The 25,688-nt window shown below is 45.6% G+C and overlaps 13 protein-coding genes across 13 annotated transcripts; 9 read left to right on the forward strand and 4 right to left on the reverse strand.

Moving 5' to 3' along the window:
* Positions 1-31: 31 nt before the first annotated feature.
* Positions 32-568, forward strand: YFH1 (ferroxidase; the record flags this gene model as incomplete). Its single annotated transcript, XM_037281200.1, has 1 exon — positions 32-568. One exon carries the CDS (start codon positions 32-34, stop codon positions 566-568), a length of 537 nt encoding a protein of 178 aa, XP_037137095.1.
* A 273-nt stretch (positions 569-841) lies between these two features.
* Positions 842-1,075, forward strand: PBI2 (Pbi2p; the record flags this gene model as incomplete). Its single annotated transcript, XM_037281201.1, has 1 exon — positions 842-1,075. One exon carries the CDS (start codon positions 842-844, stop codon positions 1,073-1,075), a length of 234 nt encoding a protein of 77 aa, XP_037137096.1.
* A 223-nt stretch (positions 1,076-1,298) lies between these two features.
* Positions 1,299-4,529, forward strand: AMS1 (alpha-mannosidase; the record flags this gene model as incomplete). Its single annotated transcript, XM_037281202.1, has 1 exon — positions 1,299-4,529. The coding sequence occupies one exon, from the start codon at positions 1,299-1,301 to the stop codon at positions 4,527-4,529; it is 3,231 nt and encodes a 1,076-aa protein (XP_037137097.1).
* Positions 4,530-4,682: 153 nt separating this feature from the next.
* On the forward strand, positions 4,683-5,774 carry CDC43 (protein geranylgeranyltransferase type I subunit CDC43; the record flags this gene model as incomplete). Its single annotated transcript, XM_037281203.1, has 1 exon — positions 4,683-5,774. The coding sequence occupies one exon, from the start codon at positions 4,683-4,685 to the stop codon at positions 5,772-5,774; it is 1,092 nt and encodes a 363-aa protein (XP_037137098.1).
* Positions 5,775-5,811: 37 nt separating this feature from the next.
* HEM25 (Hem25p) lies at positions 5,812-6,705 on the reverse strand (the record flags this gene model as incomplete). Its single annotated transcript, XM_037281204.1, has 1 exon — positions 5,812-6,705. The coding sequence occupies one exon, from the start codon at positions 6,703-6,705 to the stop codon at positions 5,812-5,814; it is 894 nt and encodes a 297-aa protein (XP_037137099.1).
* Positions 6,706-6,882: 177 nt separating this feature from the next.
* On the reverse strand, positions 6,883-7,710 carry LYS5 (holo-[acyl-carrier-protein] synthase; the record flags this gene model as incomplete). Its single annotated transcript, XM_037281205.1, has 1 exon — positions 6,883-7,710. One exon carries the CDS (start codon positions 7,708-7,710, stop codon positions 6,883-6,885), a length of 828 nt encoding a protein of 275 aa, XP_037137100.1.
* A 148-nt stretch (positions 7,711-7,858) lies between these two features.
* PEX14 (Pex14p) lies at positions 7,859-8,866 on the forward strand (the record flags this gene model as incomplete). Its single annotated transcript, XM_037281206.1, has 1 exon — positions 7,859-8,866. The coding sequence occupies one exon, from the start codon at positions 7,859-7,861 to the stop codon at positions 8,864-8,866; it is 1,008 nt and encodes a 335-aa protein (XP_037137101.1).
* Positions 8,867-9,266: 400 nt separating this feature from the next.
* NUT1 (Nut1p) lies at positions 9,267-12,509 on the forward strand (the record flags this gene model as incomplete). The annotated part of the gene is made up of 1 exon (XM_037281207.1): positions 9,267-12,509. The coding sequence occupies one exon, from the start codon at positions 9,267-9,269 to the stop codon at positions 12,507-12,509; it is 3,243 nt and encodes a 1,080-aa protein (XP_037137102.1).
* A 162-nt stretch (positions 12,510-12,671) lies between these two features.
* On the reverse strand, positions 12,672-16,946 carry INO80 (chromatin-remodeling ATPase INO80; the record flags this gene model as incomplete). Its single annotated transcript, XM_037281208.1, has 1 exon — positions 12,672-16,946. One exon carries the CDS (start codon positions 16,944-16,946, stop codon positions 12,672-12,674), a length of 4,275 nt encoding a protein of 1,424 aa, XP_037137103.1.
* Positions 16,947-18,356: 1,410 nt separating this feature from the next.
* Positions 18,357-19,487, forward strand: ARO2 (bifunctional chorismate synthase/riboflavin reductase [NAD(P)H] ARO2; the record flags this gene model as incomplete). The annotated part of the gene is made up of 1 exon (XM_037281209.1): positions 18,357-19,487. The coding sequence occupies one exon, from the start codon at positions 18,357-18,359 to the stop codon at positions 19,485-19,487; it is 1,131 nt and encodes a 376-aa protein (XP_037137104.1).
* A 358-nt stretch (positions 19,488-19,845) lies between these two features.
* Positions 19,846-22,389, forward strand: CYK3 (Cyk3p; the record flags this gene model as incomplete). Its single annotated transcript, XM_037281210.1, has 1 exon — positions 19,846-22,389. The coding sequence occupies one exon, from the start codon at positions 19,846-19,848 to the stop codon at positions 22,387-22,389; it is 2,544 nt and encodes an 847-aa protein (XP_037137105.1).
* A 116-nt stretch (positions 22,390-22,505) lies between these two features.
* Positions 22,506-24,818, forward strand: NUP84 (Nup84p; the record flags this gene model as incomplete). The annotated part of the gene is made up of 1 exon (XM_037281211.1): positions 22,506-24,818. One exon carries the CDS (start codon positions 22,506-22,508, stop codon positions 24,816-24,818), a length of 2,313 nt encoding a protein of 770 aa, XP_037137106.1.
* Positions 24,819-24,907: 89 nt separating this feature from the next.
* Positions 24,908-25,483, reverse strand: RPL9A (60S ribosomal protein uL6; the record flags this gene model as incomplete). Its single annotated transcript, XM_037281212.1, has 1 exon — positions 24,908-25,483. One exon carries the CDS (start codon positions 25,481-25,483, stop codon positions 24,908-24,910), a length of 576 nt encoding a protein of 191 aa, XP_037137107.1.
* Between the last annotated feature and the right edge of the window lie 205 nt (positions 25,484-25,688).

The raw sequence follows: 25,688 nt of genomic DNA on the forward strand, positions 1-25,688 counted from the left end.
ACGGTTGACTCAAGTCCCGACTCACCCTGAGATGCTCAAACGATCCGCAGCCAGGCTTTTCAGCCGAAGATTTGGTGCAATTACAAGACCGACAGCAGCTAGAAATGCGTCCCTTATAAGACACCTCACAAGCCCGGTTCTACAACCACAAGGACGCTTTCTGCGCTCTCTGCGGCTCTACTCGACCGCCTCCACCGACGGACACGACATCCCGCCAGAAGTTCTGAACCTAAGTGCCCAAGAGTACCAGGCAGAGGCCGACCGCTGCCTGGAGACGCTTCTAGACGACCTAGAGGCCCTCAGCGACGATTACCCAGACAGAATACCAGACGTGGAGCTCACTCAGGGCGTGATGACTCTTCAAGTGGCCAATGTCGGCACCTACGTGATCAACAAGCAGCCTCCCAACAAGCAGATCTGGCTATCGTCGCCGGTCTCGGGACCCAACCGGTTCGATCTCTACAAGGGCGACTGGATATCGCTAAGAGACGGATCCAGCCTGCTCGACATCCTGAGTTCCGAGCTGGACGACGCCATTCCAGAGCAAGAGATACAATTACGGCATTGATGGCTCCCGGGCGACCCTTCTGTACATATGTAAAACAGCCAAGCTGCTGGGACTCGATGAGCTGACCGCAGCGGCCCTCGTTGGGCCATCTTCAACTTCGTTGATGGCGATTCCTGCCAGCTTGCTTTGCTGATCTGCTCTTCAAGGGCTCGATAGCTGCTGCCAGGGGTTGCAGCACTATAAAAGGGGTCTCTGACATAGGTTCTAGAGAGAATGCCACAGAGATCGATCAAGACGGACAGAATTGCTGAACGGGCCTCGAAGTAAGCAGTTATGTCTGGAAAGTCTTATATAGTCACTCTCAAGGACACAGTTCCTGAAGGCGAAGTCTCTAAGTTCAAGCAATTTATCGACAGCTTGGGAGGAGCCATTACCCATGAGTTTTCGCTCATCAAAGGCTACACCGTGCATCTGCCAGAGGCGTTGCACATCGACAAGCTGAAGGACGGGTTTGGGTCCATCATAGCCAATGTGGAAGAGGACAAGGAAGTGAGCATCCAGAAATGAGCCTGAAGGGCCTGCAAGGACGGTTATATAGCAGCCACGATATAGGTGTATACGGAAATACATGCTAGAGTCGCGGCAGAGCGTTATGTAGCATACTCGGAGGCCACGGGGGGCTGTTTCAGCCATCCTGGCTCGCTGGGCTGGCTATAAAAGGAACACTTATCTACACAAGGACAGGGAGGTTATACGAACTCGTTGGGCAGCGAAAGCAGCTGTAGCAGAGATGGCCGAGCATAGAATCAACTACGATCCTCAGTTCAAACCCGTTCAGGGAATATACGAGAGCAGGCTGAGACAGTTCATCGATGAGGGGGATTACCGGGACCTGAACCTGCCCAAGCTGTACGATAAGGAGCGTATAGAGCTTGACCAGGATCGTGTGAAAGTTTGGTGGTACCAGGTTAAGTTTGAGCCGGGTTCTTCTCCAGTTTCGCCTGACAAGAGACCACCCTGGAAGAGCATCATTGAGGCCGATAGGAAGGGCAAGCTGGAGTTCAGGGAGGCGTCGAAGGGCCAGCCGTTTGGACCAAGCTGGTCGACAACGTGGTTCAAAATCGAGTTGAATGTACCCCAGCATTGGGCGGACTCTAAGGAGCAATTGGTGTTCCAATGGAACTGTGAAAACGAGGGAGTGGTCATAGATCCTGATACTTTGATCCCGAAGACTGCCTTCTCTGGTGGCGAGAGGACAGAGTACCTCTTGCCAACCAATGGATCGAACAAGCATTTCTTTTACATCGAAGCTGGGAATAACGGCATGTTTGGCTGTGGGATGGGATCTGACATCAACCCTCCAGATGACAACAGATACTTCACGCTCAGAACGGCAGATATTGTTTGGCCAGATTGGGAAGCAAGGGCATTGAGAATCGACTTCTGGATGCTCGGCGATGCAGCCCGGGAGCTGCCAGACGACTCGTGGCAAAAGCACAGAGCTAGGCATTTGGGCAATAAGGTAATGGACATGTTTGATCCAAACGATCGTTCAACGATCAAGGAGTGTCGTGACTACCTGAAGAAGGAATATTTCGATGCACTCACAGACAGCGAGAAAGTGTACTCCAAAGGAGACTTGACAGTGCTCACCAATGTGTACGGGATGGGTAATTGTCACATCGACACCGCTTGGTTGTGGCCCTTTGCAGAGACCCGTAGAAAAATCGTACGGTCTTGGTCATCTCAATGTACGTTAATGGACCAGTATCCGGAGTATCAGTTTGTCGCTTCTCAAGCTCAGCAGTTCAAGTGGCTGCTAGAGGAGCATCCCGAATTCTTCAAGAAGGTCCTGACACCAAAGGTTCAACAGTCGCAATTCTTTCCTATCGGAGGCTCATGGGTTGAAAATGACACAAATATACCATCTGGTGAATCTCTAGCGAGACAGTTTTTCTTTGGTCAGAGGTTCTTCCTGAAGCACTTCGGCTTGAAATCCACTATATTCTGGTTACCTGACACATTTGGTTATTCATCACAGGTACCTCAAATTTGCCAACTGTCCGGTATCGATCGGTTCTTGACTCAAAAGTTGTCCTGGAACAATATCAACAGTTTCCCGCACTCGACATTCAATTGGTCTGGTATAGATGGCTCACAGCTGCTGACACACATGCCACCGGGAAACACTTATACTGCTGCTGCCCATTTCGGTGACGTCTTGCGCACTGCAAAGCAGAACAAATCTTCAGAGTTCTACGGTTCTGGGCTAATGCTGTATGGTATAGGTGACGGTGGCGGTGGACCAACGGCGGAAATGCTGGAGAAGATGAGACGCATCAGATCTCTGTACAACCGTAATGGAAATATCATTCCAAAATTACAGGTTGGCAGTACGATAGATGAGTTTTATGACGATATCTGCTCCAAGACTAATAAAACTCAGGATCTGCCAACTTGGTCTGGTGAATTGTATTTTGAGTTCCATAGAGGCACTTACACCAGCCAGGCCCAAACTAAAAGACTAATGAGATTGTCCGAAGTAAAGATCCATGACCTGGAATGGCTCGCAACAAAGGCGTCTGTCCTATTTCCGAATGACTACAAATACCCCATCAATGAGATCAACGCTTTGTGGGAAAACATCTTACTTTGCCAGTTTCACGATGTCTTGCCAGGATCCAGTATCGAAATGGTCTACAAATATGAGGCCGTTCCAATGTTGAAAGCTGTTGTGGATAAATGCGGTGATTTGATTGACAAGGCACTTGAAGTCTTAAAAGGTCCATCGAGCGATGAAATAACGGAAGCAAGGACGTGGGTTTGGCCCGGGGTGTCAGAAACGGAAAATGAGGCCTCTGAAAGTTCAGTTAACATCCAGGTCCATGACGATGAATTTATCCTAACAAATGCAGAGCTGAAGGTCACGATTGGTAAGAAAAGTGGGACCATAAAAAGCATTGTCGACATCAAAAGTGGAACAGAATTTCTGGACCTTGAACATGGGCGGAACAAGTTGGGCGCAAACCAGTTTGTCATCTTTGATGACAAGCCACTATCTTGGCAAGCATGGGACACAGAGTTATACTCGGTCAACCAATACAAATATCTGGACAAACCTGAAAGTGTGAAGGTAGTCGAGCATTCGAAAGCGACTTGTGCCGTGGAGGTTGTCATTTGCATCTCAGACCAATGCAAGTTGAGGTCAAGGATCTCTTTGAATGCTGTAAAGCCAGGAACTGAGGGCGAAAGCACAGTTGATATCTCGACAATAGTCGAGAACTGGGATGCCACAAACAAGTTTTTGAAAGTGGAGTTCCCCGTTAACGTTCGAAATGAATTTGCCAGCTATGAAACGCAATTTGGTATAACCAAGAGACCGACCCATTATAACACATCGTGGGATGTGGCTAAATTTGAGGTATGCCACCACAAGTTCGCTGATTACTCGGAGTTCAACAAGGGCGTTTCAATTCTGAACAACTGCAAATATGGTTTCTCCACGCACGGTAATCTCATGCGACTATCTCTGCTACGCTCTCCTAAGGCCCCCGACGCACATGCGGACATGGGTACTCATGAGATTAAATACGCAATTTATCCACATCGTGGCCCGTTGAGCAGCAAAACGATAAAACTTGGGCTTCAACTAAACTATCCTGACAAATATCCGATATCCTCGAAACTTTCCAAGAGGTATGAGGATATCATCAAGATCGAAGGAGATGATAACGTCATTTTGTCCAATCTGAAGAGAGGCGAGGAAGATCAGCAATTAAATTCGGATTATGCTCTTAAACCATGCGAAGAAACAACCATTGTTGTGAGGGTATATGAGGCTCTTGGAGGCGAATCCAATGCCACTCTGTTGACATGCCTACCAATCAAAAAAGTTGTCAGAATCGACAACCTTGAGTTGAAAGCTCTCGAATCCGTGAAATACGAAGCCGGCAACAAAATCAATAAGATTCCGCTCAAGCTGAGACCATTCGAAATAGCTTCATATAAGCTATTCTTCTAGGAAATTTCGAAGGAGGAAGGGCTGTAACTTTGCGTATACTATTATGTAAAGATTCTTTAGTGAAGGTTAACTTCACTAACTTCGCGATAAGAATATAAAAGCGTATGCTCATCGAACAAGCTTTGCTTAGAAGGGGCTCTATCGAGACTAGTCATGGCGTCCATTCCGAACCATGCAAAGCATGTAAGGTTTCTCGAACGGCATTTGTCCCTACTGCCAGGCAGTCAACAAGAACATGATGTTAATAAGATGGCAGTAGTATTCTACTCTTTTACGGGATTAATGGCTCTTGGAATAGACGTTGCTGAGAAGTATAGATCAAGTTTGGATTGGATACATCGCCACTACATCACTATAAAGCTGCCGGGATGGCAACAGACAATATCAGGCTTCACAGGCAGCTTGTCTGTACAAATCCCAGGAGTCAATACTGTGAGCCTTCCGAATACCCTCTTTGCCCTACTAGTCCTCAAGCTGATGAAAGATGAGACCTTTTGGGATAACCACCTAGACAGGCAGAACATCATGACTTTTGTAGCGAAATGCCAAAGTCCTGAGAATGGATCCTTCTCGTCAACATTAGACTACAAGAACTTGAAACCTTCGCCGGTGGATCCGAAAGACTTAAGATTTTGCTATATTGCTATTTCTATCCTGTATTTGCTTGGATGCAGGAATCATAATGAGTTCGCTAGGCATATTAACCTCGACAAGCTCCTGAATTATATCCTGTCGCAGCAATGCGAGATGGGCGGATTCGGATCATACAACGAAGCTCATGCAGGTTACACGTCTTGTGCCTTATCGGCTCTCTATTTGCTTGGCAAGCTTGATCAGCTAAGTGATGAATTCAAAGAGAGGACTATTTCATGGTTGTGCCAACGACAAGTATCTAGAGAAGGTTGTATGAGCTTGCTAGAGCCGAATGCGAATTACGATCACGACGACCATGGTGGTTTCCAGGGAAGAGAGAATAAATTCGCCGACACCTGTTACGTATTTTGGTGTCTTAACTCACTTCGGATATTGGGAACACAAGGTTGCGAGCTCCCGGCTCGACTTGACCTAGCGGAACAGTTTCTCTTGCATAGAACACAAAATACGCTAATTGGAGGTTTCAGCAAGAATGACCAGGATGATCCCGACCTATATCACACATGTCTCGGGATCGCTGCCTTAAAATTGATCGAAGGTTCTTTTGATGGTGTTCTTTTCATGCCCAAGAATGATGCCGGACTTTGCTAGCCATTCACCAGTTTGAAGAGCAATGGTTATCATGCTGCTACATAAACTTTTTGATCAGCTCTTCGTATATTCCCCAGGCGATGCCAGCGCTCAATGCCTTTCTTGCTAGCCGCATACTCAAGCCACTAAAAAGTTGCAGAATGTTCTCCTCCTTCGATATTACCACAGTCGTCCTCAAGAAGCTAGTGAATTTCGTCGGCTCCAATTGCATTCTGGTCTTAATCGTGTCGAAGGGCGCCGTTATAGTGGTCGCAAGACTTGCTGAAAAGATAGCGCTCAACGCATTGACGAAAGTCGACGTGTAAGTGCTGTAGTTTCCCTGCGGATCATAGCTGATCACTGTTTTCGGCAGTAGCTTTGGTACCACAACCTTTGACCGCTCATATAGCAATACGTAAAGACCTGCATAGGGTGCATCTCTCAAACACGTAGGACCGAAGCCCCTAAAGAAACCTCTCACTCCCTCCTTGACGTATATATCCTTCGTCGCCTCACCGAGGCTTCTGTATTGATACAGTGTGGATTCATACCTTACCTTAAGCACTGTCACAGGCATTGTGATGTATCCGACGAGACCTCGAGCTAGGACACCCGCAAGCAGATTCTCGTACATGGATAACTGAGGCAGCTTGCTGCTTCGCCCAAGAGAGCTGCCGGCTTTGCGACTGGAGGCTAGAGCGGTTCTCATTAGGTTAAGGCTACTGAGATAGAGCGCACTCCCAACAGAAGTCCTTATACTGGATGCCAAAGTTCCCCTCCATAAACCCTTGATACTGTCAACTTGCTTGATAGCGGACCATAAGGTAATGTCCTTGCTTTGCTGAATTCTGGTCTTGAGAAGATCGAGCGGTTGCAATGTGAGAGCAGAAGCTAAACCGCCTGCAAAGCCACCAACTAAATGGGCCCTTGTTTTCACTGACCTCTCTACCATCTCAGTCGAATGCTTTGAAGTGAATTGATCTCGCAAGCTCTGTGTTAACAGCTCTTACCTGAGCAATTCCATAAACGAAGCTAATGAACAAAGTGCGATGAGCTATACAAAACGGTCAAAAATCACTGAATACAATATTTATACAACAGGATCCTCTTGAGAACCTCAGCCTGGGGGTCATGGCCGTCTAGCATCCCCTGCCTCAAGGAACCCAAGGATATCCTCCAGTGTAATTCTGTAGACCGGAGGTCCGCTCTTGAGCCAGCGAGACAGTGCCGGTTCCTTTAAATCGTCTTGACGACATACAGTGACGATCTCCTTGCCATGGCGAGGGATCCACACGGAATAGAACAACATGGAATCGTTGTCGATCAGTCGCTGTGAGCCAGATCCCACCTCTGGGACTTGCATCCCACCGTAATCCAACTTCGATAAATCACAATTCAGTCCCAGTCCTGTGTACTTGCTATAGCATTCTTTCAAAGACCAGTAGAACGCAAAAGCCTTTCTCCTCATACCATCGTCCAATGATTGCAGATGCTTGTACTCGGTGTCAGAGAAGACTTCACAGAACGTCTCTAGGTCGTGGCCACCCAGGTAATCATCTCTCGAGGCTATGTCAACTCCCAGCTCGGCAGGATCGCCATCATTTCGTCGGCATATGTACTGGACGACATAATCCTGTCCATTAGACATACTGAATGATATTTGTGGACAGTTCTTCATGCGAGGTTTCCCATAACTGCTGTGTTCAAACTCAACTTCACCAAAACCGATCCCACTCGCAATGCTACATCCAAACAACTGCAGCAACCTGTTGCAAACTGCCGCATACTTCCCCTGGAGCGTCCTCAGTTGATAGATCTTGGCTTGCTGAGACAGCGGTAGGAACCTGATGGCTCTTTCGAACGTAAAATCATCCGTCAGGTTTGCATGTTTGACATCCAGGGCAAGGATGCCTTCCCAATCCCGATCTAGCTTCCGAATCGACGCCAAATCGTCCATTTCGAGGCATCTTTGCTGGAAGATTGGACAAAGAGTCTTCCGTTATCAGGGCGAGGATTGATAAAGTAAAGCTTTCAGGTCCGATACACTCATCTTATAGAACCCTAACAGCGGAAGATCCTGAGCAGGTGTTGATATTTGATTTGGGATGTCTAAGGTGAAGGACGATAGGAAGGATTTGTTCGAGTCTGCGGTCTCGTTCTTGGGTGATGCTAGTGTCAAGGAAGCTCCCTTGACAAAGAAGATAGAGTTTCTTCAATCGAAGGGTTTGACCCAGGAAGAGGTGGAACTGGCACTGAGGGAGGCCCAGGAGAAGTCTGGTGGCAAGCGTACTGGCACCACCTACCGGGAACTCAGCGGAGCCAGGCATGACGAGTCAGTTTACGAGGCGATGCCACCACCTATCCCCCGACGTGACTGGAAGGACTATTTCGTAATGGCAACTGCGACGGCTGGATTGCTCTATGGCGTGTATGAGATAACGAGGAGATATGTGATACCCAATTTGCTGCCTGACTCGAAGAGCAAGTTGGAACAGGACAAGGAAGAAATACAGAGCTACTTCGACAAGGTGGATAAAGTTCTAAATGCGATCGAGGAAGAGCAGGAAAAGGCGAGGGCCAGGGACGATGAGAAGCTAGAGGAATTAGAGGCCACTATCTACCAACTGCAGACCTGCCTGGAGAAAACGGCCAAGACGAGGGACAAAATGGAGGACGAATTCAAAATGCTCAAGTTAGAAATCATGAACCTTCAGAGCACCATTGACAAGCATATACTGAACAAGGAAAACGTCAGGGAACTGGAGAAGGTGAATAATGAGTTGAGCTCCTTGAAGAACTTGATAAATTCAACTATGTCAGACAACGCAAACGATGAGCATGGTCGCGGCCACAAGTCTCCCCTGTCGAAAAACGCCATTCCAGGCGCTGATACGATCCCATCAGCTGCAGATATATTGACGAAACTAAACTTGGACAAGAAGGAAGGCACCCCGGCGTGGAAGAAAGCCAGGGACGAGTCCCTTGGTTCTGCCGGGAGTTCCATCCCCGAATGGCAGAAAAGCTCTCTGAATGAGGTGAACATACCAAACTGGCAAAATACTCTGGAAAGAGCCGAATTGGAGGAAGACAACGAGAACAGCGAGCCAAACTGAAATTCTGGGGCTCCACTACGTTTTAACTTTGCGGCAAACAGTACCCAATATCTCAAACGACTTAATTCAGGTATATGTAACGAATCTGTACCCAAAAGTATTATGTAGCTACTGTAAAGGTTTCAAGCAAACTCAAATGGCTAATGAGGATGATTAGCAAGCCGTAGGTCGGGGGTGCTCGCTCAAGAAAGTAGTTGGCAAATCAGTACGGCTGGAGCTGTGGCTTGAGCTTTAATTGAGTCTTGAAGCCTTTTCTTTCCTTCAATATCGCTGTATGATCAAGTAGTCGTCTCGCGATCTTCTATAGTAGTAAGCTGTTAACTCTCACTACGAGACGAACGCAATTGCAAAGGCCAAAGAACAAGCCTAGAAGAGGTCGTCCTACGATTTTTGCAAGAGAATGGAAGATGAGACTGCGTACAAACTTGCCTTGGGATGCGCAGAGAGGCAGATAACGGCTCCAGATTTCTTAAACTTGTACAAAGAGTTCTACACAGAACGGCTAGCGACCAGTGGAGAAAACGATGAAAGCCCAGCTGCTGATTCGACTGCTAAGGAACTCTGCGACACTTTGGCTGTAGATTTTCTTCGACTTTTGAATTCACAGAAACATTTGATCATTGTCGACTATTTGGTGCAAGTGCTGTTTGTCAACTACAATACCATATTGGTTCATGCATTTTTGCCCCGGTTGTATTCTGTTGGGAATTCAGTTATGTTACTTCATTTCTTCTCCCAGTCCAGTGCTTTTCTGGCCAATTTATCAGATTCATTGATTGCAGATGAGGTCTCAAGGGACGCTCCAGGATGTATAATCCCCAATGTGCTCAATGCAAACATCAATGAGATTAGCGACGAGCTTGTGGTTGCTATCGCCAGGTTCCTGCAGTTGATATTAAAAAATATGAATGGCAACGCTACGATTGCATCAGAAAGAACGAGAGAGGGTACCTATACGCTAATGTCAAGACTCTCCAAATTGAACAGACTTCTTCATCGAAAGATCTCTGTAAGCTTGGATGCCAAGATAGGATTCAAAGATGCGAATATCCCCGCGACAAAGGATGCTACACACGACTTCATGAGCTCTCCCACTATATCTTCGCCTCAATTTATCCCAAGTCCTTTCTCAACCTCCAAAGTGCCCACTTCTAAGGCCTTCACTCCGAAATATGGTGATATGAAACTTCTCCGCTTTTACAAGAATATCTGGCTCAATAACAAGATCATGAATTGGGAGCCAATAGACTCTTCGTTCCTTTCCAATTATACGATGATAGCTCCGACTATATTTCAAGATAAAGGAAACCCTGCTAAGACGGTAGATACAGAGCTCACTGACCTGATCGAGACGTCATTCACTTGTTTCGCTCAGTTTGTCAGTAATAAACAGTATCATCAAGCCAATTCCTATTTCAATTTGTTGGAGAGGCAGTGGATTATTTTTATTGTTAAACATATTCCACTGCTGATCTTAGAGCATTCCTCTGGAAACCCACAAGTTGTAACTAACGCCCTTGAGAATATAGACGACAAAGTTGTGAAGGCGATTCGAACTTATTATTCAGAAAAAGATGATGTGAAGAAAGCAAATGAGGACCTGTTCGATGACTATCCATCGGCAAGTCTAGACATCAGACATGATTTTATTAAAAATTTAATAAAACTGGGACTGCAACCATCGGCGTTGATAAATGATTATCTAGGAGAGGATCAGATGATAGATACTAAGGGTCTATCCGTTACTGATGAGTTAGTGGTTACCAATTTACAAGGTGTTCAAGAGGTAATATCAGACATTGCTTCGTTTATTTCTACCTCCTTAGATTCTCTCGATCCGGAATTGATTACTGGGCAAGCAACTGAACAGGCAGAAGGATTGCTACAAATTCTGAACAATTTTGATAACATATCTCCAACCAAACAGCGGGAACTGTCAACCAGTCTCATTGGCATGTTGCAGAAAGCACTTGTTGACTTTGACTTTAACCGTATAACAAAGATATGCTTATTGCTGTCTTTCAACTTTTCGCATTCTCTTACCGCGATACTGTCTTTTGTGACGCCAACCAAGGTGTGTGAAATGCTAATGAGATTCATTGACATATCGTGGGATGGCTGCGTGGAAACAAAGAAGAAAGAAGCTGCAGATTCAGAGTTTGAGACGATGAACATATTCTCGTCTTTTGCCTGGTCTCTTCTTCTATTGATCGTTATTTCTCAAAACTATGACTTCTCGCTGGTGGACGTAGTGCTTCAATCCTCAGATCTGGACCTAGAAAACTCATTTGTAGTGCCTTTCATTTCCAAGCTTCCAGAAATCCCAGATGCGTTCTTCAAAGATGTCCGTAAGGCTGCGGATCCAAATATGAGAGCAGAATCTCTGCTAATGGTAGAAGGCTGGCTGAAAGGGCTGTTTATTAACGGCTCGATATCCGATTCACTAGTGCAAAATGTCGATGCCAAAGAGTTGGCGATGTTGTGTCCCTTCATTTTCAAACAGGTTTTACTGGCACTTGAAGCGCAGGCGCTGAATGACCTCTCCAATTTGATTGGGGGTTTCGAGTATTTCCTGCAACCTTTCATGCAAATCGGCCTGATCAAGATAGTTTATTGGCTTGAGCAATACCTGTATTCTTTAAAGAGCGACACTATTGCGGACGACGTTCTTGGCAACATTTTCACTTTACTGGACTCAATATTCAATCCATCGTCACTCAATGAGGATTCGCGATCATTTCATAATGCCGTGCTAAGGCTAAATGCGATAAGGCTTCTGAAGGTCCTACGTAAATTTCGCGTTCAGTCGCAATCAAATTATGGCATATATTCATCGGAGGCCAGTGGGCATCCAAAGTTGGAGTCGTTGATCAAAAATCTTACAGCCGCCCTACAGATATCGCCTAATTATAATGTGGATCCTAGAATTACAAGTTCTGATAATGCATTTCCCCAAAAGCAGCTGAATTACGGTAACATCATGATTCTGAATGAGAACCCTATTAACAAAATAATGACTAATCAGATCAACTCTTTCTGGAATTTGCATAGCAGCACTTACTACAATTTAGACTATCTGAGGGAGATCATCAATTTAGTCACACCTCGAAATTTCCTGATCGATGTATTTCGGACTCTCGAGTACAAATTGAGCACTTATGGTGTACCCGGAGCTCGTAATAGGATGTCATCAGCAGAATCGGAACATGTGTTAGATTACCTCTTCTACTTTATGGCTCTATTCGATATAAAATCACAGACCCATGCTATGCATCTGCTTTCCTTAATGGAGTCTAATGAAGAGCAAGAAGAGCCTTCCGTTTCCATGCGGTTGCAAATCAAGGCAGACCCCGTCCCAAAGCAGGAGGTAGCTCAAGATGACGACTTTGATATGCTTTTCGGTGAAAACGACACAAGTACACATGGGGCAGATGAAGAAATACAAATTATTAATGTTGAGGAGGTTCCAAAATTTAATCACAGCGCTGCATTCCATCGGCAATCCTTCGGATTGATCTTGCATGAGTTAAAGACAAACTACGAAGCTGCGTTACCAGCTGGCTTCATTACTCAAGAGGCATATAAGAGAATTGAAAGGTATCATCAAAAATATATCGATATTTTGAAGAAATGCATCTTCTGAATCAATTGAGTGCTCATGAAAATAAATCGAATATGTAAGTTAATTTATAGGAACCACCTCTTTCTGCGGCAAATAGGTCTGGCTTTTTCCAATTCAAAAATTATGCTCAGCCAGGAGAGTATAAACGCGCATCATGGTTACGAATCAATTAGGGCTATGCCACTATTGCTTTAGTTTCGTATTCAGCTCTTCAACATTGGTCTCTACCGTCTGAACCTTCTTTTCTTGCATCTTACCTTCCATAACCACTTGTTGGACGTGTTCCTTCTGTTTGGCTCTATCCCTCATTCTTTCTTCGATGGTACCCTTTACCAACAGCCTGTAAACCGTGACCTGCCTTGTCTGACCCAATCTGTGGGCCCTATCCATTGCCTGCGAATCAATAGTTGGGTTCCAATCCGAATCATAAAATATGACAGTATCTGCCGCAGTTAAATTAATGCCCAGCCCACCAGCTCTTGTACTCAGTAGGAAAACAAATAGTTCTGGTCTTGTTTGCCAATCGTGGACAAGATCACGACGGTCCTCTAATTTAGAAGAACCGTCTAATCTGATATGCTTGTAGCGCCTATACGTCAAATATTCTTCCATAAGATCCATCATCCTCGTCATCTGGAAGTAAATCAGCACACGGTGACCGTCTTTCTTTAGTTGAACCAGCAACTCATCCAACTTTTTCAATTTAGCGGACTCAGTAATGAACCTGTCCATAGAAGGCATTGATATATGAGAAGAAAAATATTTGTTCAGGGAATCTGGATAAAGGGCAGACGCTGGGAAATTGTCGATAGGTATTCCCTTCTCAATGTGCATATTATACTGGGTGACTGGAGATATCTCCGACAATGCCTGGGAGATAGTAGGATCGAAGAGTTCACGGTTTAGCTCGTTAACAACATGGCTACTGCCTAATACTTCAATTGAGATGGGTGGGGCAGACGCAGCAGGACATGAGGCTGGTCGCATTGAACCAAAATATTGGTCTTCGTATACCTTCTCTTTAATGTTAAGCAAAGATTGCAAAACTCCTCCCGTGGTCATATTCGATAACTTCTCCAATCGGGTGATTCGTTCTGGTATACGTAAGTCACGAATATCACTCCTGATCTCGTCATCTCCAAATGCTATGGACTGATTTCCCTTCATCATGTCTTTCTCGGTATAAAACCGCATCGCCCTGTTCACGATGGATTCGTGGGCTATTCGAGAGAACTGAGATAGCTCTAAACCTGTAATATGAGAGAGTTCTTCACATAGTTCCTGGTTGTCCGCCAATGAGAAAATATTCATGGTATAGTTCACTAATTTTGCAAAACTAGCGATGTTATTGTGATAATTGGGTAAGATCAGATCTTCATAAATTAGCCTTGGAAGGTGATATTTGATTGGGTTAGTTGAAGAGTACATGACTTCGGCTAACTCATCACTTTTAATGAGAGCCGCAGTCTGACCAAACTCAGAAAAGCAAAATGGCGAAGAAATATCAGCTCTTTCGAACAAGTCCGGATGATTGCAAACTTTTCTGAATTGCATAACCGTATTGATAAGACTCTGGTCTGAAGATGCCTCATCGCTTCCAGCAGCATTTTCGATAGCGTCATATGCTGTTGAAACTTGAGATTTCAGCACTTGATACAGTTTTGCTTGTCTCTGAGTGAGATCGCACAGGAGGTCTATTTCAATCTTATCTCCTAATTCAGATTGAACGTTCTTCTTGACACGTCTAAGCATGAATGGCTTTAAGATCATATGCAAACGGCGCAATTGTTGCTGGTTCAATTTTGTGTTGGCTTCTGCATGAGACTCAATGTCACGAGAAAACCATTCATTAAACTCGTCGTGGGAATCGAACAACGAAGGCATAATGAAGTGAAGCAAGGCCCAAAGTTCTTGCATGCTGTTTTGAATCGGTGTACCAGTCAATAGCAGTCTATTACGGCAATGAAAGCTTAATAAATTTTTCCAGCGTGAAGATTGAGAAGACTTGATTGCTTGTGCTTCATCCAAAATCATATACTGCCACTTCATCTTTTGTAAATATGCCACATCTGATACTACCATCTGATAAGATGTAATCATAACATGGAATGGGGAATCCTTACCGTACCTAAAGTTTTTTCTATCCCAAAATCGCCTGAGAACTTTACGATCATTTGCATTGCCCCAGTAGGGTAGAATCTTGAATTGAGGAACAAACTTAGCGATCTCATTAACCCAGTTGTGCAACGTAGACGCCGGTGTTACCACAAGGAAAGGACCCCATATGTTGTACTTCTCGGCTAAATGAGCTAAAACTGAGATTGACTGGACTGTCTTACCCAGTCCCATTTCATCTGCGAGAATACCGTTGATACCTTGATCGTACAGGTTAGCCAGCCAATTCAGCCCCTTTAATTGATACTCTTTTAGTGTGCATGCAAGGATCTTTGGTTGCTCAATGCTGATTTCGCCCAGTGAAGTGGGGTTTTGAAAGTTCAACTCCTCGCCATTAGCATCGTCATCAAATTCCTTAGTTTTAGCTCTCGTCTCAGCTAGAGCATTTGAAGCGTTTTGAGCTGCTCTAATTCTCAGCTGTTCATCATCCTCATTATCGAAATCAATATTATGAAATTCATTCTTATTCGCAATCATATTATCAAGGTCAATTTTATCATGACCGCTCATACCGGACATCATCGATCCAGGTTGACTTAATTGATGGTCCGCCATGTTGCCCTCCAGTTCATTTGTTTTAATCTTCCTGCCGATAAAATGCGAGTAGAGTTCAGTTTGAGTCAATAAGAAATTCAGTTTCTTTGCTTGTCTCTTATTCTCTCTGGCTTCCTCTTCTTTTCTCGCCAGCTCCATGGCTTCTCTCTCTGCCTTCTTCTTGAAATCCCTCTCCTCACGTTCATTCTTTTTCCAGAAGTTAGACATTTCTCGAATTCCCCTTCTGGCCCTTGTTTGAAAGTCCTTGACCTGCTTAAAGTTTCTGAATTGCCATTTTCTAGCTTCTCGAGCACATAAAGACGAAGTCTTTTTAAAATTTGCAGCCCTAATAGACTGGATTTGTTGAACTAAGCGTGCCACTTTTGCAGAATCCTTACGAGCCATATCTTTCCAAATGGTGAAAAGAGTATTATCATAATGACGTTGGATGGCGCGAGCTTCCTTCGCTGTCATTTTCAGACCATATGTGGGCAAGCCATGCTTTGTTGGAGATGAAGTTAATGATGAACCATCGGGTAAGTCGCCGTTTGCCCCCGGTAGAAGCTTTCTTCTCTTTCCCGATGGAGATAAAGCCTCGAAGTCAGGATTCTCCGCCTTTTCTTTGGCGGCTTCCTCCATAGCAGCGGCACGCTTTGCTTCATTGATCGCTTTCTTCAACTTCCTAACATGGAGCTGCTTCAAAGTGATCCTTACGACAAGCTTCTTGTCCAGCGGATTATACTCGGTAACGTTCGCATTGGTGAACTTTCTCTTCTTAGCCTTGAAGTTTCTGTTCTTGTTACACATCTTGACCAGCTCGCGGACGATTCTCGTTCTATCGCTTTCCATGTTAACCGATTTATCCTTCTTGGACGACGTTATAGACTTAACATCATCGTCTGGAGAAAAGTCCTTATCGTTCTCGTCGTCATCAAAGTTAGCTGGCACTTCCACTTCCACTTCCGCGGTCTCTGTGTCAAGTTGCTCGTCGCTGGAAGATTCTTCCCCATCAAGCGCAAGCTCCTCTTGCTCTGATTCCTTCAAGTCTTCCGAATCATGGTCAGCTTCCTGATCGCCGGTCTCGTCCACTTCATCACTTTGACTCTCTTCCTGTTCAGCCAAATCATCCTCGATGTCCTCCGAACCATCATCAAGCTCTTTCTTCGGGTGCTGATCCTCCACAACATCCTGGACCGGTTCTTCCTGATCCAGCTTACGTTTCCTCCTCACTGGCGTCGTGAATTGTGGTCGCCGCTCCACTTGTGGTGGTGGAGAAGGAGGAGGAGGAGTTTGTGGCCGAGCTGTTACTTGCTTCACAGACCTTCTCTGCTTGGCCCGGGACGGCACCTCGGCCACCTCAACACCATTCGTCCCATTAGCCACATCCAGCTCCCTGATTAGTGAGAGCTTGTTTTTCTTGTACCGGTCGTATTGATCCCACTCATCTCTGATCGTTTGCATCTCTCTATACAGCTGTTCGAAAGAGGCATCGCTATTGCCCCACTCCTTCGATTGATTGTTCCACTCTGAGATCAGTTCGAACTCTTGCAGATTGATAAACTTCCAGTCCTGATATTGCTGTTCCAACAGATCCCTCTGGCCAAGTCTCTTGAAGTTCTCATTCAACTCCCTCAGAAAATACGCCTTCAGCCTATCATCCTTGCTCACATTACCATTCATCACCGGTTCTCTTGATGCTACAGACGGCGTATCCCTGTCCTCTTTATTCAACAATGATGCTAACGACATTCAACCTAGTATCGATGCAAATTCACTACAATTTTCTCTACCAGCAGCTGAAAAATTTGCCTCTGACCTCACTCCCTCACTCACTTCCACAAAGGGTCCTTGTGTTTCTTCCCTGTCTTCTACTGATCCAAGACTATGTAACGTAAAGTTTTGCAAGAGTTCTTTTACAACTGATCCTTTGTGTCTCTGTGGCAAGAATTGGGGCGTGCGTCTTGTTGCGTGTTGTGCGCCGGTTGCGTCGTCTCCCTCTGCATCTCCTTCCTCCAGCCCTGTCTTGTTCTCTTCTTACAATCCAAATCACTCAATGACACGACGGTCCCAGAGAATTTTCACACTAGCCATTTGGCACTGAGATGGAAACGACAAGTCACAGCGAAAAAGTTTTCACACACGCTTGCTAGCCGTGGGGACTCTCGCTGGACGTCGGGTCCTGGCGGTACTCTGGGTTTCCCTTTCTTGCGTAAACGTAGCTATCCTGTAAGAGGCTTTTTGAAGCTTCTCTTGTAATGAGAGGCGGGACCGCAAAGTCGAGGCCATGCCACGGGCGAGAAGGATAGAGACCTGGTCGAGTGGACCCGGTTGCTGGCTGACGCCAGCAACGCTCGCAGATTGAACCACTGGGACAGCTACCACCGGAAGATCCCGGTCTCTGGTGTAACCATACCTTGAACAGTAAGCTCTGCCACGTGACGGAAGTTACTGAAGCAGAGCCATTGATTTGGCGTGTTGGTCGTCGTTGGCACCGTCGTAGCGCTTCGGGCGAAGCTCTCTTTTATGCTCCTCTGCCGGCAGCGCCACAGGAGCGCCGCCAACAGTTCCGGCGCCAGTTTCGGTGTCCCTTGCGAGATGAGCGCCGTTGCAGTCGCCCGAGATGCGGTAGCTGCGCTAAGAAGTCCCTCAGGCAACGTTTTGGACATGCGCTACTGCTTTCGATCGCTTTCTCCCTCTCTCGGCGTTGCCACGTCTGACCACGTAGATGGCTGAGTTGGGAACAGCACGACTTCCTGGTTGAGCCCCCGATGCCATGTCGAGAGGCAGAAGATCCTTAAGGACTCGCCCCATGTTTCATACCGCCTCAGTGCGGACCCGCGCCAAAGCGCTTCACAGCTCCTTCTCTAGCAGCCCAGCGTCTCACCAGCGGCTGGCTACAGTACTTGCGGTGCCACGATATCGCCTTCTGAGCCCGATAGCGCCTATGGAATGAGCTCGGCGGCTATTTTCTGGTAAGCTTTTTGGTCAGATCGACCTCGGCGGCTAATTTAGCGGCGGGAAAATTTCACATCACAATGTACGTCATCTGAAGAGAAACCCAAATTTTCCACCGATGACTATTAAACCGCTTACTATAGATGGACAGTAGTTGTTGCAGCAGATGAAGGCCCAGTCATCGTTTGTTCCGTGAAGTTAACTATGTCTACGTTCGGTCATATCTTCCGTGTCACCACGTATGGTGAATCGCATTGCAAATCTGTCGGCTGTATCGTGGATGGTGTGCCACCTGGAATGTCGCTGACAGAAGGCGATATTCAGCCCCAACTATCGAGGAGAAGACCAGGTCAGTCCAAGTTGTCTACACCAAGAAACGAGAAGGACAAGGTTGAAATTCAGTCTGGTGTGGAGTTTGACAAAACGCTCGGGACGCCAATCGCGATGCTGATTCGGAACGAGGACCAGAGACCTCATGACTACAGCGATATGGACAACTACCCTAGGCCCTCGCATGCAGATTTCACGTACATGGAAAAATACGATTTGAAGGCATCGTCCGGTGGCGGCCGCGCTTCCGCTCGAGAGACCATCGGGCGTGTTGCCGCTGGCGCCATCGCTGAAAAATTCTTGAATCAGGTTTCCAACGTGGAAATCGTTGGGTTTGTGTCCCAGATCGGCTCCATCAAGATGAACAGGGATCCGTTTGATCCGAACTTCCACCATCTGTTGAACACGATCACGAGAGAGAAGGTCGATTCCGTAGGGTTCATCAGATGTCCCGACGTGGCCTTGGCCGGCGAAATGGTCAAGGAGATCGAAAAACATAGAGGCAACAAGGACTCCATCGGTGGTGTGGTTACCTGTGTGGTGAGAAACCTGCCCACTGGTCTCGGTGAGCCCTGCTTCGACAAGCTGGAGGCACTCCTGGCACACGCAATGCTGTCAATTCCCGCCTCGAAGGGTTTCGAGATCGGTTCAGGCTTCGCCGGCGTCTCCGTGCCGGGCTCCAAGCACAACGATATGTTCTACTACGACGAAGAGACCAAACGGTTGAGAACAAAGACCAACCATTCAGGTGGTGTCCAGGGCGGTATCTCCAACGGCGAGAACATCTACTTCTCTGTGGCCTTCAAGTCTGTCGCCACCATCGCGCAAGAACAAGAGACCTGCACCTACGAAGGTAAGCCTGGTGTTCTAGCTGCCAAGGGCAGACACGACCCTGCCGTCACGCCAAGAGCTATCCCAATCGTCGAAGCAATGACTGCCCTGGTCCTCACAGACGCTCTTTTGATTCAGAAGTCAAGAGACTACGCCAAGAGCATAACCCACTGAATTAAATAATAGAATCTAAGCAAAGACAAGCAGATCTGCTTGGCATTTTGACCGTTCTTCACTTTTTAGCTTTTTTTTTTTTCTTCGAGACGTTTTTTCAAATGGCTGGCTTGATCTGTAGGGCAATTAGTAGAGGACGCTGTGAAAGAGTAATGGTGAAGTTTAGTGGATCTATCGAGGGATAGGCTTGTGCAACCAATATTCTTTGGTCGTTCGATTTTATATATAGACTTTTGAGCAGCTAGTGGCGATTAGTTTCATGCTTTTAGCGGCTTCAATCGTTACAAACTGCTGTAGAAGAAACTGCATAGTGCACTTGAAGTGACATCTGACCGAAGCGACATCTGACCGAAGCTATATGTCTGTAAGTGTTCCACTGGCTCCTCCATTCAAAGTTAAGGCAAGATATGGGTGGTCTGGTCAAACGAAAGGTGATCTAGGGTTTTTAGAGGGTGATGTTATGGAGGTTACCAGAATCACAGGAGATTGGTTCTATGGCAGACTGCTGAGAAACAAGAAGTGTTCAGGCTACTTTCCTAATAATTTTGTAAATATTCTGGAGGAACAATTAAACAAAAGTAGTCGAAGTGCCACTACTGAAGTTGCGAGACCTGCTGCGAAAATATCTGTGCCACCGATTCCGGCAAGATCGAGAGGAAGAGCTTCAGAATCCTCAGCTCCAAAAGAAAAACCATCTTCGAAGCTGTATGAGCACAGTTCTCGCTCAACGTCCGACCTTGCGCAGGATACTATCAACACCAGAAAAACGTTTCATTACAGATCGAGGCCTTCCCATGAGGTAGCCGATAGATACGGGAGATTGGGGAATTCGCAAGATGATTTACCACCATTGCCACCTATACCTAATATGCAATGTGATAAGACTTCTCGGAGACTGCCGAAATCATATTCTTCCAGCGACGTACCTTCCTCAAGCGACTCGAGAAGTTATAATCATTACAGGGGAAATCAGGCGTTCTATGACGGTTACAAACCAGAAAAGTCTTCGCTGAATGGAAACTCTAATGCCTCGGGAATCTTTTCCGATTCACGGTATCTTGCGACATCTTCGGCCAGCAGTGAAGAGAGCTTTGCCCTGATGAGCGACTTCAGCGCTACCAGTGCTGGTAGTTTTGCGAGACACAGATATGCCCAGTCATTTACTGATTCTCTGGAAAGATCGCAGAGTCCGAGCTCGAATGAATTTATTCAGGCGGAATCAAATAGCAAAATGAGCGGCATTCTTAAAAGGATCACGCCAAAAAGTAACCCTGCAACTGGCAAGAGTATTACAACACAGTCCGTTCAATACCCAAGATTGCCTGATATACAAAATTTGAGCATCTCCGCTAGCCACGACGAGGCCCGAGATTGGCTCGCGGTCAAAACCCATCTGAATAGGTCACGGTCGTTGACCAAGTATGAAAAGCATCCTAGATACATGCGGGCACTAGAGCGCAACCGCGATCTCGTGCTTCATCCGCAAGACGCTATTTACAACGGTTTGAATACAAACGAAGTCACTTCTCATGGTCAACCTGGATTAATTGATATTGAACTTTCTGCGATGAACTTCGATTATATCGACAAGATGACAAGAAACAGATGCGTCAAAGACGGCTCACTGAGACTCGATAATTGGGCGCAGACAACATTTTCTGCCCGCTACTCGACGACCATTGAGAAACTCAGAGGCATCTACGTGTTCTGCGCTGAGACTTTTGAGTTAATCGATGATCATGGCTCTACCGATTTTTCCCACTTTTCGAAGACACCCAAGATTTATGATTCCATACTTCATCGCAAACATTGTACACCATACCAATTGACATGCCTATACAAGGCTTTGACCAATGCTTTGGGGATTACTTGCGAGCTTGTTTTCGGGTTTCTCAAAACACCAACAGCTAATGATTATGACTTCAAGTACAACCATTGTTGGCTGCGAGTTTTGGTCAACAAAGAGTGGCGTTTCATAGATGTTATCCTGGGCAACACATCCAATCCAATCCATGAGTTCGTTAAAAACAGAAAAATAACAAAGGCAGATGATGACTATTTTCTTGTCGAACCGTTGCGGTTCATCTACACCCACATACCGCAGAAAGATTTTGAGCAACACATCGTCCCCAGCATTGATAGACTATCGGCACTTTATTTGCCTTTAGTTTTCCCGTCGTTCTTCACAAATGGTCTGAAACTCTACAAATACAGCACGGCTCTTGCCTTCTTAGAGGATTCAGAGATATTTGAATGTTCGTTGGAAATTCCAAGCGACATCGAACTCTTTGCTTCTGTCGTGATCCCCAGCACAGGCACCAAAGTGTCACACGAGTACAGAAAGATGGAGCTTGCGCTGGTTCAAGTCAAGAGGCACAAAACAGACAACTCTCAAAGAATAGCCGTGGTCAAGGCAGTACTTCCACCTGGTGCAAATGAGGGCACTCTATATATACATTCTGGTGTCAGAGGAATACAGACGACTGTCGCTAACGTGCATCCTCTCTCCATGATGGTTCCTTTGAAGCACGTCGGCTCAGAAATGAAGTACGAATTCGCCGTTCGTAAGCCCTCGGAAAGTGTTCAAAAAGTCGAGATGTATATCATTGGACCTCAGAACAAATTCCTATTTGCCAACAATGAATATGACTTCGAAGTCATCCAGCATCCGTTCGACAGCGTCATATATTCGCCAACTGCCCTCGCGAAGAATCGTCGCCAACCGATGGCCATTAAATCACCCTCTGGAAAAATCTACGAGCTACGCAAGAATGACCCGCATTTTGCATATGGTACTTGGAAGACGGCCGTCCATGTCAGGGAGACAGGCACCTGGACCGGCCTGGTGACAGCAGATTCCGGCGTTGGCTGGTGTGCCTTCGCAGAATGGCTGTGTGTCTGAGTACCAAATTTACATAGACTGATGCTCTAACAGTCAGCTACAATAGCACCAACATTAAGCACAATATAGAAGTGATAATATATAGACTTGGGCCATTAATCATAGTGTCAGTCATAATGACGAATATTTTTTTTTACGAGGTCGAGTTTATCCAAGACAAAGGTACTTATATAGTCAATAAAGAAGACTTACTGAAAGCTTTAGAAGGCTTCATTGTGGCTTTTCTAGTGGCTATTATTCTCTATTTACGAATGGAAGCTGACGGGGAAGCTGTTCAGGGCCCTAATTGTGCCGTAGATTTTGCAAATGCTCTGAAAGACTTCATTGCAGGCGAATTCGATGAGGAAAAAGCATCAGATCCATTTGATATTGTACGTGAATTCCGTTCAATTGCTGCCAAATGTGCAATTGCAGTGACAGATAAGCGAACGGAAACTTTTAGAGATTGGGAACTTGAGGTTAAGCTCTGGCATCTGTTTGAAATACTGCTCAGCTTTAGGACCGCTGATCAGGAGTTGGAAAGCATGGATGTGAGGCATTTCAACTCCAGCGCAGTGTTTGAGAAGCAGTTGTTGCATGAAAACAGAGAACTTTATCAAATCTGGTTGATTATGGTATGGATTCAAACCAATATGACACCGCCTAGCAGGCCTTCCGGCCTTCCCACCACCAAATGGTCCAACACGATGATGTCTGGTGGATTGAAAAGCTGCGATTTGGATTACCCTTTGCGAAATGAGCTGGCACAGCTTGATCCGAAAGATAAGGAAGAAGATTGTATTTTCTTCAAGTACGTTTATGAGCTGCTGATTGCAGGTAAGATTGAAGAGGCGCTAGAAGAGTGCAAACTTTCCGATAATTTGACCATCAGCATGATTTTATGCGGAATGCAGGTTTATGTAGACCCCAGGATCGACACTCAGGTTAGCGATGATTTTGAAAGCCGACAAGGAATTAAAAAACATGCGCTGTGGAGAAGAACTGTGTACAGCCTGTCCAGGGATCCGAAGCTTAATCAATATGAAAGAGCAATCTATTGCTTCCTCGCAGGAGATATACCGCCCGAAGGGGTTACTGATACCGCTGGCTGGGATTCCGGGCTGTTGCTTTATTTGAATCAAATACTGCAGATCGAGGTGGAGAATTACTTGAAAAGCCAGAATAAGATATCAAAAGACGAATTGATTCTCTTAATTCCATCTCATGCATTGGATCTTCAGACTGTTTTGAATCTGCTGTCCTCTAGGTACCCGGCGGAAAGCGAGCATCCAATCCGTGTGTTGATGGGTGGGATCATTTTAGATACTCTCCAGTCAGTCCTGCACTCCGCCGTGAAGCTTCTTCTACAAATGATCCAAGGGCAAACGACAGAAAATGATATGGCCGATAAACCATATCTACTGAGGATCGTCACGCATATGAGCATCGTTCTTGACCTCGTGAGCCCTGGGATAATCACACCAAGGGACAAGTCTAAGTTAATTACTGCTTACCTCAGCATCATGAAGTTGCACAACCTTTACGAGGTTATCCCTGTTTACATTAGTTTCCTGGAAGAGGAGGACGTTATAGAGGCATATTCTTTCATCTTATCAACTTTAGAGGACCAAAATGTGAGAGCAGAGCAGCTGGAAATCTCGAATTTCCTAAGATTACCAACGTCAAACATTTTGAGAAAGACAACAGAACGGGTCTTCGCTGAGACAGAACCAGACTACACTCCAAAGGGTGAGGTAACAGTTACATATGACATAACGAGTGTTGATAAACACTTGATATCCAGCGTGGAATGGTTATTGCAAGGTAGACTTTATATCGATGCAGTGGATTCTGTCATTGCTTTGTCGAGGAGGTTTTTGATAACTGGAAAGATCAAATCGCTCGAATATTTCATGAATCACAACTCTCTGGATGATCTGCTTAAAAACTATAAACTGGATATGCTGTCTCAAAGAAGTGGAAGCGATGATAATGACGTTAAAATGAAGGAGATTCAAGAATACCAACGGCTGATTGCCGAATTAAAGAAATTTGATGAATGGAGGAAAACCGTTAGTCAACTAAACTCCGAATCGAATGTGCCATCTCTGATAGAAAGATTTCAAGAATATTCCAAGGGAACATTCGAACTTATCAGAAGCTTCTTTGTTGAGCTTTATGAACAAGAGGATCATCCTGATAGGAACATATATTTCGAGATAAGGTCGTTGTACACGCCATATCTTATCATTGAGTTGCATAAAGAACTGGTAGAAGCTGCATTACTCCTTAAAATCCCAACGTTCATTCGAGAAGCTCTCAAGTTTGCCAATCTGGTGGCTAACGAAACAGACAAGATTTACCTGTTATTCCAATCCAGCGGAAAGCTTCAAGAATATCTGAAGCTTGTGGCGCAAACAGCAACTTTATCAGGCGACAGCTCTTTATAGAGGGTGTCTGTAACTTGTATTCTAGCACCATTTAAACTAGACGATCGGAAGACAGATTACTTATATTACACAAAATCAATGTAAAATGCTTAAGCTTCCTCATTAATGACACCCTTTTCGGAGACGTAGATACCATCCAAGAACTTACGGATATCCTTGTTTCTGACACGGCAGATTTGTTGAACATCAGCAGCGTTTTGGGAAACGTCTTCAACAGAGTTACCGGACAAGACCATTTCGTCCTTCTGATTGGTAGAAAATTCGACGTTAACACCCTCTCTGACTGGCACCAATCTGACCTTCTTGTCACCCAAGAAGTTTCTGATTTCGATAAACTTCTTGCCGTCTTTTTCAACAACGTTGACGTTGATTGGGAAATGCGCGTAAACGTATCTCATCTTGTACTTGTAACCCTTGGTGACACCAGTGACCAAGTTGTCAACCAAGGACTTGACGGTTCTCAAAGCAGCGACGTGCTTTCTGTCACCGTTGTGGACAGCAACCTTGATTTGTCTCTCATTGACCTTGGTGAAAGTAACATCAATGTGCTTCAAGTTCTTGACTAGAGTACCTCTTGGACCAGTGACCTTGACAACCCTGGATCTGATGTTGACGGTAACACCTTGTGGGACTTCAACAAATTGCTCGGTTTGGATGTACTTCATTTCGGTGGTGTTTTGATCTCCTCAGATCTCCTCCATACAAATGAACTCATGATAACCCAGATATTACCGCTAGTCATTAGCGGGTCTCCAGTCGCAGCCATCCATCCACTGAAACTTTGCGAGATCATCTGGCAGTCTGCGTCCATGCTGCGATGATAGAAATTCAAAACACCCAAACACCACGCGAATATCGTTCTCAATATTT

Source organism: Torulaspora globosa, chromosome 1, assembly GCF_014133895.1.
Source record: "Torulaspora globosa chromosome 1, complete sequence".
NCBI classification, from domain to species: Eukaryota; Fungi; Ascomycota; class Saccharomycetes; order Saccharomycetales; family Saccharomycetaceae; genus Torulaspora; species Torulaspora globosa.